The following is a 16308-nucleotide window of genomic DNA, read 5'->3' on the forward strand; positions in this document are numbered from 1 at the left end:
GAAAAAGACTAAGTGATTCAAAGATTCCTTTTGGACTTGTTAATTGTTAATACCATATATTGTAATTTTTTTTTTTTTTTTTTACTTTTTAACTCAAGTAGTCATGGTCAAGAAAGAAGTAAATGTGTTCTCTTCTGCTGCTTTTGGCTCAAGAGTCATAATGCATCTTCTTTGTTTTTACTATAGGAAGCTTTGAGTGTGGCTAAAACCCAAGTGGAGATGGGAGCTCAGATTCTGGATATTAACATGGATGACGGGATGTTGGATGGCCCCAGCGCGATGACCAGATTTTGTAACTTCATTGCTTCTGAACCTGATATTGCTAAGGTGATACTTAATTCAATCACGATGTTAAGGCATCTCAAGCAAGCTTTGTCACATATGAATTTGTCTTTTAAACTATATTGCCCTGGACCAAATACCTTCTTTGCATTTCTTGCCTAGAATCTCCTGAATGAGTGAATATATGGATGATGATGATGATAACAGCAACCAGTATTTAGGGGAGCATCTAGGTTCACAAAATGGACACATTTTCTCTTTTTACTTCCAAAGAAATTTTCATTTGTTTTATAGATCAGAAGATAGTCTTAGAGTGGCCAGGTGACTTATATAGGTCACACAGCTAACAAGTAGGATTCTAATCCTTCAATTTCTCTCCAAGCTTCTATAAATGGACATAAAAGGTGGATTCATTTTGCATCTCCTGTATCTATGAGTTCCCTCACCAGTTCAGCATGAAAATCTTTAGCCATTCAGTGTATAGCTATTTAATCTTCTGTCTCTTTCATCATAAATATAAAAGGACTTAGTTGTTCCTTTAAGGAGGAAGGAAGATCAGTGAAGCTAGTCAGATTGAAACAGAGTTAAAGATTAAAATTTCTCCCCGCACCACCTGTAATTTTCTGCTATTGCTAAAGCTGGATGAACTGATGAGGAAAAGGAGTTTCTCAGGGGTTTCCCCCTCTCCAGCTGATTGTTATTTTAAGAATTAATGACATTCATGTTTGCATAGAAATACTTTATAATCTTATTTTTTGGAAAATTATAGCATCCTTTTACTTTAAATTAGGATTCTTCACTAGGGAATATAATTGATCTATTAATCTCTGCTTTTTATATAAAGATGCATTACTTTATAAGAATTGTTGTGTAGTTTTGTTACTTTAATATTAGCACTGTATATTTTATAATTATGTTTCCATTTAAAACGATATTCTTTAAATCTTTATACAGAAATGTATTTACTTTAAATTGATAGATTATAATCATTTAGTTGACAAAATTTATCATCCTATCACACATTGTAAGAGAGAGAGAGAGAATAAGACAGAAGCCGAAATAGTGCTGTATAAACCATAAATTAAAGTGAATTTAAGCCCTTTCCCATTTGGTAAAGGATACTATAAAAGTGTTCTTGGATATGCTGTTCTGATTTAGGTTTTCATTTTTTTCCAAGTGCAATTTACTTTTTTTTTTTTTTTTTTGCTGAGGCGATTGTGATTAAGTGACTTGCCCAGGTTCACACAACTAGGAAGTATTAGGTATCTTAAGGCCATATTTGAACTCAGGTCCTCCTGACTTCAGGACTGGTACTCTATCCACTGCGCCATTTAGCTGCCCCCAGTGTATTTTACTTTCAGAAAGAAATCAATTCAAAGGAAAAAAAAGAATTAATGACAAATGACATAACCTTACAGATGGGAATGCAGATTTTTGATTAGGTTTTGTTAAATACAAAAAGAATTCCAAAGTATTTCCTAGGAGCAAGTTATAATGTATACTCCTCAGCAATAGCATCAGACTTTGTTTAACATTTGCAGAATGCTTTGTGCATGCTCTATAGACAGGTGGCTCAGTGGAAAATGCTGAATTTTGTATTAAAAAAACTTGAATTCTTATCTGGCCTCAGATACTTTTTAACTATACATCCCTGACCAAATCATTTAACCTTTATCTACCTCTATTTCCTCACTTATAAAATGGAGAAAATAATAGCAGCTGCCTCCCAGGGTTGTTTTGAGAATAAAATGAGAAATTACTTGTGAAGCACTTTGCAAACCTTAAAATGTTATGTAAAATACTAGCATTTATATTATTATCTTGCTTCCTCCAGGAGAATTCTATCACTAGAGTTTCTGCAATATTAGAAGTAAAAGTTTTGCAATTTTAAGGACAGAACCTTCCTGCCAAGGAGCTCTTCTTCCAAACTTGGCTCTGTGTTCATTTTAAAAATTCATGGCCAGGTGTGGTGATATGCCCCTATAGTTATTGCTATTGGAGAGGCTGAGATTGGTAAACTGATTTAGTTCAGGAGTTCTGGGCTGTAGTTGATTAAATGTCCAGCACCAATGGGTGAACTTCTGGGATTGGAGACCCACTATGCTGCCTAAGGGGTGTGTCCTCAAGCAAAAATAGGACTGGTCTGCTTTGGATTTGGGCCATAGTCTATTGTACTTGCAGTTCCGCTGGTTGAGTTTCAAAAAAATAAAACAATAACAATACATAAAACTAAAAAAATTCTTTTTTTTTTTTTTTTTTTTTTTTGGCCATCAGTTCAACTCTCCTTCCCACACCCTTTCCTCCTTTCCTCACTTCCTCTCTCCCTCCTTCCCTTTTCTTCCTCCTTCCCTCCCTTCCTTCTTTTCTTCCTTTCCTTCCTCCCTCCTTTCCTTTTTTCCTTCTTCCTTTTCTTCCCTCCCTCCCACCTTTCCCTCCCTTCTTTCCTCTGTTTCTTTCTTTCTCTCCTTCTCTCCCGCTCTACTTCTTTCCTTCCTTCCTTCTTTTTCCTCTCTTTCTCTTTTTCTTTCTTCTCAAATTCAGAATGAGAACAAAAAACAATTGCTGATTTAATTTACTCTTTGTTTCCTTTCCTTTGCTACCCTCTGGTGGTGGTGGTGACAAGCATAGAGATATGCTTCTCTGTATCATAGAGATTTAGGGCAGTCCAGCTATTCAGGAATTAAAACCAAGAGATCTGAATCTTCTTCCCTTGAGTAATGGTTTTTGCTGCATCATTTTAGTTGCATTTCTTTCCAGTTGCTTTCTTAATCTTAAAATTTGTCTCCTCTCTGAAGATCATTTAAGGATTTTTTTTTTTCTTGGCTTATTTATTTCACTTTATTTTCTGAGGCTAGGATATGAGTTGCTGAAGATAGAAAATTAAAGGGGAATGTAATATTTTCAGTTTGTTTGCTTCCATTCAGACCTAAAAGGAATTGGCCTTTTACCCAGATGCATTCACTTTTTTTTTGGGTGCCAAAGCTAGGATTATTTCAAGTCCGGAATGTGGGAGCTCAAATTTGAATACCTTGGCTAGGAGATTTCTTTTGAAGGGCATGAAGGTACACATTAATCCCGAGGCAGAACAGCATCTGATCTTGAGATGTCTAAATGCTATATTAAGGTGGTTACATTGGCATTTAGGCACTCGAATTGGGTAAGCTGATATCAAAGCCTAGAAAAGAAACTCATTGGTTCCTTTCTCAGTTATTAGCTTAACCCTTTTTCATGTTTGAGGATAATCTAAGTGCTCTCATGACAAGAATATCCCTCCAAATATTTCATACTGCTGTTTTATTTTTACTGTTATGTTGCCTGGGTAAAGTCAAGAGTGTATGTTGGAGACGTTGGAAAATTGGCTATAGCTTATTCCCTATTGGTGACCAATCCTTGCTCCCTTTAGTTTTTTAATCAAATTTTTGTTATTTTGCATCTTTGACATCATCAGAATTAGTCTTAATATTTCCTCCCCTTTCCCTATCCTAGAGAGTCATCTTATATAACAATTTTTAAATTGTTTAAATTAAATTTTTTAAAAAGAAAGAAATTGTAAGTGGATTGTGTTAGGTGGGGGAATCGGCAAAATAAATCTGTAAATCCTCTATAGAAAGGAGGAACTCAAAATAGGCGTGTTAGAAAAATTTTTTAGAGATAAATGAAGGATAATATAAACCTAAGTCTCTTAACTTTAAATATGAATGGATAAAATAATCCAATAAAATGAAAGAGTGAAAAATTGAATAATCTGTATCTGTAACTAAAAACAATATAACAGCAAAATAAAATAATACATGGAATAAAGATAAAATTTTAGAATATTTAATATGTATCAGGCAGTTATAAAAATTACAGTTGTGCTATTGGTTAGCAAAAACATTTGTAACATGATGATTTTTTAAAAAGGAAACTACATTATGTGAAAGGAGTCATAAACAAGAAATCAGTATCAAACTTCTATGTTCTAAATGTCATGGCATTTAAGTCCATCAAGAAAAAATCAATTAAACTAAAAGAAGACACAGTAATACAATAATAGAAAATTTTAATATCCTTTCCATTTTGGAAAAATCTAGTAAGAAGATTAATAAAAGGGAAATACAGTTTGAACAAATTACTGCAGAAACTAGAGCTAAAACACTTAGAGAATTTTAAAAATTAGACTGCTAAGTAATACACATGTATTTCTTTGCACTATACATGGAATTTTTATAAAAATTGGCCATGTATTAGGGTATAGAGGAATTGCAAATAAGTAAAATAAACAAAGAAGGAGAATTAGTAAATGTATTCTTCATAGCTCATAATGTAACATTCATTTTTATAAGATTTTGAATTCCAAATTATTCTACCTCTTGCCCCTCCCCTCCTCTTTGAAGATATTAGGTAATTTGATATAGTTTGTACATGTGCTGTCATGTAAAATATTTCCATATTAGTCACAATTGTAAAAGAAGAAACAGATCAATCAGAAAAAAAAAACAGGAGAGAGAATAAAGTGAAAGAGAATAAAGTAAGTGAAAAAGTATGCTTTGATCCACATTCAGAGTCCATCAATTCTTTATCTTGTTATGACTAGCATTTTCCATCATGAGTCCTTTGTACTTGTTTTGGTTCATTGTGTTGCTGAGAAGAGCTAAGTCAAACATAGTTAGCTGGTCATATAGTGTTGCTGATACTGTTTATAATGTTTTCTGGTTCATTCATTTCACTTTGTATCAATTTATATCAGTTTTTCCAGGTTCTTCTGAAATCTGCCTGTTTATCATTTTTAATTGCACAATAGCATTCCATTATATTTATGTACTTATTCAATCATTTCCCAGTTAATGGACATCCCCTCATTTTCTTATATTTTGCCAAACATTAAGGGCTGTTATAAATATTTGGACACATGTAAGTTCTGTGTGGGAAATGTTGATATTTAAAAAGATCTTTTAAAAAGTAGAAAAGAAGATAAACTGAATTTGCATTTTTTTGGGGGAAAAAATGTTGACAAATAAACCCAAATTAAACAGAAGAGGTAATTGAAAATCATAGAAAAAAATTAATAACTTGGCCTCTTTCCTTGTTCTAATTACAGGTACCATTATGTATTGACTCTTCTAATTTTGCTGTGATAGAGGCTGGCTTGAAATGCTGCCAGGGGAAGTGTATTGTCAACAGCATTAGTCTGAAGGAAGGCGAGGATGACTTTCTGGCGAAGGCAAAGAAGATCAAGATGTATGGGGCTGCTGTGGTGGTCATGGCATTTGATGAAGTGGGTCAAGTAAGTGATTTCTTTTTTTCCCCCTGATTTTTATGCACTTTTTCATTTTTTCCCTAATAACTGTGATGTCAGACACAATTTCTGAAACCTTTTTTTTAAAAAAACTATAAAAATAATTTTTTATTGTTGTCTCATGTTCTCACTTCACTCATATTTCTTAATGCATTTTTTCTTCTCTTTTCCTGGAAGTAAAAAAAAAAGGTGAAAAAACAGTGTTCAGCAAAACTACGTCAGTATATTTCCAAACTTTTTAAACACTGTATTTGCCATCCTGGAAAGCTTATGTGGAAATTTTCCAAGCTAATTGGTTGATTATAAAGAAAAAAGAAAAACATCCATTATTGATTCTTTTTTCCTGGTTTTTGATTGATGTACCCTTTTAAAAAAACATCAGTGGCTCATCATGCAGCCTAATGGCTATCCCCCTCTCTCTAGTCTGATATTCTATGTAGTATTTCATTCTCTACAACCTCACCTCAGTAAAGAACATGTAATTCTATATTTTTAATGTAAAAATTGATTTCTTCAAAACATTTTATTATGAATTTGACAAACATCAACAAATGAGAAATTTCCATATTATACAGAAGAATTGAAAGAGATGATGTCCACTAGATCATATATCTCTGTTAAGGAACAGTTTTGTTCTTAAAATTTGAATTAAATTTGACATGAAAATACCAATATGTCTCTATTCGTCTGTATTATTTTTTGTGATGCAATAATATTTTAACATAATTATATAATTTGTTCAGCCATTCTTGACATATAGGAGACAATGTGATTTTGAATTTTATTTTTTACTCCCAATATATGTGTCTTCAAATAAGTGCATGTATGTGTATATTTTTAAAAAATATATTTTAAAAATTCGATTTGCAAAGTTTTTGGGACTGCAGAGTTCATGGAAAACTGTCCAGTCTATTCCTCTTCGTCAGTCACTCCAAAACATTTAATATTTACATGCTTAGTTAAAGGAAATGAGAGCTAAGCTTCTTGATGGGAGTGGTCCTTATAGTGACTCAAGTTTGGCCAATTTTGTTGGAGAGGCCCAAGTTTTGACTTCATTGACCTTCTGTGAAGCTGTCAGAATCATGAGTGATATTTTCTTTTCTTAGATACCCTCTGTTCATTTGGCTGTATATGTGCCTCATATGGGAATGAATGTCTAAGAGCTTTCTGCATTTCTTTTATGTTTAACTGAAATTGGAGAAGGGTAGATCTTCAGAAAAGCAGACCAGTGTGGGTTAGTTGTTAGGAGTCAGTTAATAATTAGCATTTAACTAAAAAAGCTTTTCAGTTTATTTTTGAACATTTCTTTTAAAAAAGTCTGGTGAGTTAGATTCTACTGGTATATTTCAAAATCTTAGCTGAAAGTTTTCCATGCTCATTGTTAGTTTGAAAACAAAACAAAACAAAAACTACCTCCAGCAAAAACCAGTTTTTATTTATTGATAATAAAAACATCAGTTTCATCACCTAAGGTGCCTAAGGATCATTTCTGTCCCCCTAACCTCCAGTAGAATCCTCTCATGTAACCAAGAAGTACAGTTACAGCACAAAACAGTACAATATCCTGGCTACATCTGGCAGTACAGGAATCATCCTATTCTTGAAGTATCTACAGGAAACATTCTCTAGTTTCATTTTTGTCCTTTTATGTTTCTACCAATCTGACCACTAGTTTTCTTTCTTTCTTTAAATAACTTTTTATTGACAGAACAGGGTAATTTTTTACAACATTATGCCTTGCACTCACTTCTGTTTTGACTTTTCTCTTCCCTCCTTCCACCCCCTGCCCCAGATGACAAGCAGTCCTATATATGTTAAATAGGTCGCAGTACATTCTTGATACAATATATGTGTGCAGAGCCGAACAGTTCTCTTGTTGTACAGGAAGAATTGGATTCAGAAGATAAAAATAACCTGGGAACAAAAACAAAAATGCAAACAGTTTACAATCATTTCCCAGTGTTCTTTCTTTGGGTGTAGCTGCTTCTGTCCATCATTGATTAATTGAAATTGAGTTAGATCTTCTCTTTGTCAAAGAAATCCACTTCCATCAGAATACATCCTCATACAGTATCGTTGTTGAGGTATATAATGATCTCCTGGTTCAGCTCATTTCACTTAGCATCAGTTCATGTAAGTCTCTCCAAGCCTCTCTGTATTCATTCTGCTGGTCATTTCTTACAGAACAATAATATTCTATAACATTCATATACCACAATTTACCCAACCATTCTCCAATCGATGGGCATCCATTCATTTTCCAGCTTCTAGCCACTACAAACAGGGCTGCCACAAACATTTTGGCACACACAGGTCCCTTTCCCTTCTTTAGTATCTCCTTGGAGTATAAGCCCAGTAGAAACACTACTGGATCAAAGGGTATGCACAAAGGGTATGCACAGTTTGATAACTTTTTGGGCATAATTCCAGATTGCTCTCCAGAATGGATTCCTTCACAACTCCAACAATGCATCAGTGTCCCAGTTTTCCCTCATCCCCCTCCAACATTCATCATTATTTTTTCCTGTCATCTTAGCCAATCTGACAGGTGTATAGTGGTATCTCAGAGTTGTCTTAATTTGCATTTTTCTGATCAATAGTGATCTGGAACACTCTTTCATATGAGTGGAAATAGTTTCGATTTCATCATCTGAAAATTGTCTGTTCATATCCTTTGACCATTTATCAGTTGGAGAATGGCTTGATTTCTTATCAGTTAGAGTCAATTCTCTATATATTTAGTTTCAGTTTCATCATCTGAAAATTGTCTGTTCATATCCTTTGACCATTTATCAATTGGAGAATGGCTTGATTTCTTATCAGTTAGAGTCAATTCTCTATATATTTTGGAAATGAGGCCTTTATCAGAACCTTTAACTGTGAAGATGTTTTCCCAGTTTGTTGCTTCCCTTCTAATCTTGTTTGCATTAGTTTTTTTTAATTTGATGTAATCAAAATCTATTTTGTGATCAATAATGGTCTCTAGTTCATCTTTGGTCACAAATTTCTTCCTCCTTCACAAGTCTGAGAGATTAACTATCCTATGTTCCTCTAATTTATTTATAATCTCGTTTTTTATGTTTAAATCATGGATCCATTTTGATCTTATCTTGGTATATGGTGTTAAGTGTGGGTCCATACCTAATTTCTGCCATACTAATTTCCAGTTATCCTAGCAGTTTTTGTTAAATAATGAATTCTTATCCCAAAAGTTAGGATCTTTGGGTTTGTCAAACACTAGATTGCTATAGTTGACTATTTTCTGATCACTAGTTTTCAATCTATTTTGCTGGATCTTCATCCAGGTCATGCTTGCCAATCATTGGTGTCATACCCCCCAGGTTTCTATCTTGACTCTTCCTTTATACTGTTTCATTTGGCATCTCATCAGCTGCCAAAGATGTAATTATAATCTCTATGTTGCTGATTTCTCTTAAATTTCCTAATCCAGTTCTAACCTCCCTGCTGACCTCTAGTTCTTATCTCCAAGTGCCTTTTGGATATTTTGAAATAGTTATCCTCTAGACATCTTTAAACTTAAAACAAGTCCAAAATTGAATTTATTTCTTTTTCTCCCAAATCCTCTCTCCTTCCAAACTTATTTATTAAGGTCAAGGGTATCACTGTTCTCCCAGATCCCCAGGCTCAAAATCTGTTTTATTGAGTTCAAAACTAAACTCCTCACTATCCCTTACCTCCTATATCCAATCTGCCAGTTTATTGTCTACTAGGAAAGTATTATCTACCTTCCTAGCATCTCTCGTGTAAGCTTCCTTCTCCTAATATTATCACCCCCCTGGTGCAGGCCCATCTCTTCATGCTGTTGTGGTAGTCTCATGGTGTGTTTGCTTGCCACAAGTCTCTTCCTGTTGCAGTTTATGCTTCATTTGGGCACCAAAATAGTAAAATAATTTTTCTAATGCTCAAATCTGACCCTATCACAGACATACATCCCAATAAACTACTCTGATTCCTACTACCTCTAAGATTAAATACAAAATCTTTTGACATTCAAAGTCCTTTATAAGCTTTTTCCTCTCTCCCCTTTTTCATCTTTGTATATCTCTTCCCTCTCTCACATACTTTTCCATGCAGTAATGTTGGCTTCCTCACATAAGAATTGACATTCATTCCCAGTTCTAGACGTTTGCACTGACTGTTACCCATCCCTCCTCATCTCTTGTTCATCTTTCCTGGTTTCTCTCAGGCCCCAGTAAAAGTCCCATTTTCTTTCCTAGTCCTTCTTCATTTTTGTACCTTTGCTCTATTGATGATTTGTTATTTATCTTATATAGCTTTGTACACATTTGTATATTGTCTCTTCCATCAGATTATGAACTTCTTGAGGGCAGGACTGCCTTTGCCTTTTCTTTGTGCCCCCAGCAATGTCTGGCACATAGAAGGCACTGAAGAAATTTTTATTGATTGACTGAGCTTGATGATAAGTCATCATATCATCCTCGACTCTTTCTTAACGTCAGCACCCATTCCTGCTTAGGACTTCTTTGTTGTATGTTGTCTCTCTCACTCTTTCCTCTCCCCATAGTGATCTCCAGGGAAATGAAAATTTAGCCCTTCTGCACAAAATCTTGAGGGAACCTTCCCCTCCTCACCCTTCCTTGTTTGCTCTTAGTTAGATCAGCTGTGACTAAAGTGTTCCTCTTTGTGAACAAACATAGGAAAGCTTATACAGCCAAATGGATATTGTCCTCTTCAACATAGTCATTTCAGGAGACTATAAACAAACTCCATCAGTGGTTTTGCTCTTTGAATGAAGTAGGGATGAACTCTTCTTCTTTCCATCCTTGGAGGCAACAGCACCTTCTTATGTGGTGGCAAATCTTCCTCCTTTGAAGGTGGTTTTGATTTTTGGATCAAATCCTGTAACAAGGAATGGAAATGAAACATTGCCTACAAAACGTAAATTTGGTAAATGAGGTAGGTTAGGAAAATAGTATTTGAAGTTTTAAAAAGATGAGATGTTTTTATGAAGAGATACCCCTTTTATACCCCAAAGAGATTAAAGAAAGAAGAAAAGACAAATATAGTAATGTTTATAGCAGCTTTTTGTGTTGTAGCAAAGAACTAGAAAATAAGGATGAAATGAGTGAACAGAATAGTCTTGGGATGTGCTCAGATACACTTTATAAAAGTTATATGGATTGATGTAAACTAAGAGAAGATCTAGGAGAACAATTATACAATAATAGCATAATAGAGAAGAACTCTGAGAAACTTCAGAACTGTATTTCAAGCATTAATCAATTGTGATTCCAGAGGAATAATAATGAAATATTACCAACTTCTTGATAAGGGAGGTATAATGCTTTCAGGGATACCAAGGCACACATCTGCATCCAGGACCATTTCCAGTCTTCCTGATCTATATCTGGATATAGCTATACTAGTCCCAGATAGTGGGAGAAAGTAAGACAGGGGACCTGACACTGTCCTCTCTCACTCAGATCCAATCCACTTATATGGCATCACCTTAGTAACAACTAAGGCCCATGTTTCTGACCGTGGCAAATGTGACATTTTCTTGTGTTCTCTTTTTTCCATAAACGTGTTGGAACTAGTACAGAAATGTGTACTGCTCTTGAGAGAAAGAACTTTAAAAATCCTATCCTTCTTCAATTATACTGTTTTTGCATTTGCATTCAGAGCTTACATGCCATACAAGTTATTCTGAACCTAAACATCACAAAATGAGCTTTTTCATGTATATTAATTGAAACAAAAGGATAATGCAAGAAACTGCCGATCTGTGTATAGTCTGCTTATTCTAGAGATTTATTAAATTTAACATGAAAGTTACAAGTGTATGAAAACTCTTTGCCCTCATTGTTGTGTGTGTGTGTGTGTGTGTGTGTGTAGGGGGGGTGAGGGAGGGAGGGAGGGCGAGAGGGAGAGGTTTCAAAGTGGTCTTTAAATCCATCCTTCCTTCTTATTAATTTCTAATTAATTTAACATCTCTGCATACCTTCATTAAATTAGAACGCCTGTTTTGTAGTAGTATTTAACAATATATTACCTAATAAATTTTGTACTTTTCTTTTTTTCCTTTCCTTCCTTTCTTTTCCTGTTCCCTTGCCCTAGGCTACAGAAACCAGCAATAAAATTGAAATATGTACACGTGCCTACCATCTTCTTGTTAAAAAAGTGAGGTTTAACCCCAATGACATCATCTTTGACCCCAATATCCTTACTATTGGGACAGGAATGGAAGAGCATAATTTGTATGCTGTTAACTTTATCAATGCAACTAAAACTATCAAGGTAAGCTTTGAAGGTTACTCTTTCTTTTTTTATTCTTTGTTACAGGGAATGTCCTTCCAGGTAGGAGAGGTTTTATTTGGAAATAAAAAATTATTGATGTGCGTAAGGGAAGGAGGAAGCACACATCTGAATGTTGGTGTATTCTAGAAGTTTCTTTTAGTAGAGATGTCAGGCTACCTTCACCAAATAAGATTGGAATATAATAACAAAATAAATTTAAAAATACAATTAGATAATGTACATTTGTAGTTTTCTAAGCCAATATATGGCCTGCAGAGATCTCCTTCTGTTGAGTTTCACACTACCAGCTAATAGTACTCCAAATTAAATAATGAAGCTGCCCCATGGAGTTCTGACTTCTGGGGTTTTCTGATATTTCAATGGCTTACGCACTTAGCTGTCCCCTATTTTGGAAAGTATTGCTTCTCAGAGCTTTTGTTGTGGTGTGGAGTCAAAGGTTCATAAATCTGGAACTGAAAGAGGCCTTTTAATTCAAGCCCCCGACTTTGCTTCCATAGGAACAGAATGATTTACAGTGCTTATGTGATTCACCCAAGGTCAAGCATAATAAGAGATAGAGGCGTGATCAAACTTACATCTCGTGATTCCTAGTTCATCTCTTTTTTCACTGTATTGTTCTGTTGTCCTTGGGTTGGTCAGCTTGCTTTTATTTTTTTCCTTATTTGATGTTTATCTTTTATGTAAGGATAGAAATGGCAGATTAGCAGAGTTTAGGATATGTTAGCTCTGTAGGATATATCTTAAAGCTATTGTGTGGAAGAATCCTTAATTAATAAGCAATTGTTAAGTCTTTACCATGTACAGAATCTTGTTCAACATGGCCCCAAAATGGGACAAAGCTACGAATAATGAGTGGAAGTTGTAAGGAGGTTGCTTTTAGGTTCATATAAAGAAAAACTTGTTAATGGTTAGAAATATCCCAGACTAGAATACCTTCAGAAGTCGTGAGTTTCTCATTACCAAAAAAAAAAAAAAAAAAAAAAAAAAGGATGACATTTGCCAGATATGTTGTAGAAGGGAATCTTGTTCATATCTTGGTTGAATGAAATGTTTTCTGGGCTTCTTTCCAACTAAGTCATTCTGTGATAAGATGCCGAAGAAAATTATTAACCCATAACCAAGTGTTTGGCATCCTACTAGAGGCTATAAACATATGTACCTCCTTGGGATCAGCAGGGGTTTTCCTTCACTCTGCTGGAATTCTCACAGAAGTAGTTTTTAAGAAGCTGTAATGCCCTTCAAATATGCCATCACATTAGGATAATTAAACTGACACTAATTGAAGGAGGCAGCATTCCCAAAATGTGGTACAGCAAAAGCCTTTCTCAAGTAACATGGTCTTAATAGAGGCTTTTTGGCAAGAGCATCATAAGTCTGAACTGTGCCATACCTCATTTGGCAGAATATTTCAAGGAAATCTAAGGGGCTGGCTTTTTTTGTTTTTTTTCTTTGAAAACTTGAGAGGTAGAATTGAGTGTGTTCAGCAAGTGTGTCCATGTGGTTGAGTTTTGCAACCTTATTTCCATCCGCACATTTGTTGAGAGATGATTACACAGAGGAGTTGTGCTGCCATCCATAAGACATAACCTACAAAAAAAAGGACATTTTAAGTCAGAAACTCACTAAAAGGTTGCTCATCTTTTTGGTTTGAAACAGTACCTCCATTCCTACTCTTTACAGGTATAGTAGACTAAAAGTTCGTTTTTTTCCAGCCATTTTTGTCAAGCAAAGAACTCAAGCAAAGTTTGTGCTCTTACTTTTTATCAAATGTTGGACTTTTGAATTAATTTCCTTTTGCTTTTTGCTAAGTGATTGCTTGTTTGTTCCATTCAACATCTTTTCCATTGTTTTCATCAATACCCAATAGTGACTCTTTATAATGTAATTTGAGGACTAATAGATCTGTTTCATTAATCCTCTTGAAATTGTAGTTTTTATTTCTCTAAAAGTGAATTTTATTTTAGCTAGTGCTGTAATTCCTTAGTTGTTTGGTTGATAAGACATAAATCTGAAAATTATATAATAATATATTATTATCATAATATATAATATATCATTTTCATTGTATCATTTTAGAAGCTTTTAAAATTTATGTATCATGTAATGGTGCCTAGGTACTGTGATGAATGGGCTGTATGTCATTGAGTCTACAATTTGGTAAGAAAAGTTGTTTTGAAACATTTAAATTTTTTGGTATGGGAGTCATTGATTTCTTTGTTGTCCTAAGAAGTTCATGTGACCCAACCATGAACAATGAATTGTTCAGGTTTCTACAGTTTTTTAATTGTATTATTGAATTTGCTTTTGCAGGTACTCTGGTACCTTTATTGCCTTTATTTGAATGTAATTTCACTTTTCACCATTTACTCCTGAGTTTTCTTAATTTAATATAGAAGTGTTGATAATTTTTATGCATTTATTTTCTATTCTGTTAACTTTTCTTAAGCCAGAAATTACCTCAGGTTTTGTGTAATTGTTTCTTCTTTTTTAATCAAGAGGAATTTCTTTTTTGCTATTTTTTTTTTATAGCTATATTATATTAATGAGGATAAAGAATGAACTGGTAGAGAGATGTGGGCTTTCTGATAAACACAGGGAAGACTTACCTTTCCTTTTGTAACATTTCCTGTAAAGTCAAGGTTTACATCTGAAAAAAATCGTCTAGTTCATATCCTAACTTTGGGATCAAAATAGCATTAAAGATCACAAAGAGGAAAGCAGTACCTTTTTTAAGTAAACATTTTACTTAGGGAATGATATTTCCTTATTTTTTTTAATAATAGGAAACTACTAAGTATTATTTTTTCATGGGTTCTGTAATCCCCTTAGTAATTGTCACCTAAGTATAATAGGTCTAATTTTTCTTGATTATGCAGTAGTCTCTTCAGGGCTGATGAAAGAAAATAGCCTTTGAAAAAATGCAAAGTTGTTGATGACTGATGAGGAGGAGCATTTTTTGGTCGAAATGAAGTTGGATTTGACTTTTAATTTGCTGGTTTATTGCCCCATGTCAAGCTGTTGATGAGTCATCATTTTAGAATTTGTGAACTTTCTCTTTCTTTATGATTTTCTTTATGATCTTTCTTTATGATTTTGTAATTAATTTTCCAATTTGCTTGTGGTCTTTTAGTTATCTGTGTATGTGGTAATTGGAGTTAAATTACTTCCCCAGCGTCACACAAGCCAGAAAATGTTAAGTGTCTAAGGCCATATTTGAACTCTGGTCTTCTTGACTTCAGGGCTTTAAAGTCTTGTGCCATCTGGCTGCCCCTTTTAGTTGCTTTAAAAAAAATTGGAAGCTTTTTTTACTTAATATCGTGTTTATCATGATACCTGGGTATATCGTAATGGATGAGCTCTGTGCCATTGAGGCTACAGTTTGGTAAGAAAAGTTGCTTTGAAATTGAATGTTTTGGGGGGCAGCTAAGTGGCACAATGGAAAGAGCGCCAGCCCTGAGTTCAAATCTGGTCTCAGACACTTAACATGTCTTAGCTGTTGGCTAAGACCCTGGGCCTCCCTGTGGGGAGTCCCTGGGCAAGTCAGCAAAGAAAAAAAAAGAAAAAGAAACTGATGTTTTTTGATAGGGCTGTCGTGGCTTCTTTGTTGTCCTAAGAAACTCTAAATTATGAACTGTAATTTCCTTTTATGAGAAATAGCTTGGCAGGAAGAATAGAGATTTTAAAGCCAGGAAGACCTAGGTTGAAATCTCACCTCTGGCACCTATTATGTGACCCTGGGCAAGACTCGAAAGTGTTGAGTGATGACCACTCTCAGACCATAAAGTGCAGAGGAGACGTTTCCCTGCACAGTCGGACGATTGGGCAGCCGTCCTCACTGGGAACTTTACCGGTGAAGTCGCAGTTCAGTCCTTGTCTCTGACAGTTTTCTTCCCCACCCTTGTTAAGAACAGTGGATGCTGTTCTTGGTTACATTGACAAATACTATCAAATTTCATGTTTTTGGCAGGAAACATTACCTGGAGCCAAAATAAGTGGAGGCCTTTCCAACCTGTCCTTCTCCTTCAGAGGAATGGAAGCTATTCGAGAAGCCATGCATGGGGTTTTTCTTTACCATGCAATAAAGGTACGTGGTGAGGCCAGATGGTCCTGTGAGCACCAGCGTGGGCCCTGACTCTTCCTGACTTCTTTTCATTCTTCTCAGTTTGGAATGGACATGGGAATAGTGAATGCAGGAAACCTCCCGGTGTATGATGACATCCACAAAGAACTCCTCCAGCTTTGTGAAGATCTGATTTGGAATAAGGACCCAGATGCAACAGAGAAGCTGTTACGCTATGCCCAGGTAATTTCAGGTAGAAGAGAAGAGAAAAGTGTTTTGGAGAGCAGCAAATGTACTAGATGGCATGATTGATCGAGACCCAAGTTCATATGACCTCAGATAGTTACTAATTGCTTGATCCCAGGCAAATCATTTAGCATCTCTTCGT

General features: G+C 34.9%; 1 protein-coding gene across 2 annotated transcripts in view; it reads left to right on the forward strand.

The window, feature by feature from the left end:
* MTR (5-methyltetrahydrofolate-homocysteine methyltransferase) overlaps positions 1-16308 on the forward strand; it is a 114043-nt gene that overhangs the window by 46086 nt on the left and 51649 nt on the right. For both annotated transcript variants that reach the window (XM_012547946.3, XM_023502056.2), the window contains exons 15-19: positions 187-327; positions 5363-5548; positions 11660-11839; positions 15828-15944; positions 16023-16163. In XM_012547946.3, coding sequence (XP_012403400.1) covers positions 187-327; positions 5363-5548; positions 11660-11839; positions 15828-15944; positions 16023-16163 — 765 coding nt within the window. The remainder of the gene's footprint in view (positions 1-186; positions 328-5362; positions 5549-11659; positions 11840-15827; positions 15945-16022; positions 16164-16308) is intronic.

Source organism: Sarcophilus harrisii, chromosome 4 (genome assembly GCF_902635505.1).
Source record: "Sarcophilus harrisii chromosome 4, mSarHar1.11, whole genome shotgun sequence".
NCBI classification, from domain to species: domain Eukaryota; kingdom Metazoa; phylum Chordata; class Mammalia; order Dasyuromorphia; family Dasyuridae; genus Sarcophilus; species Sarcophilus harrisii.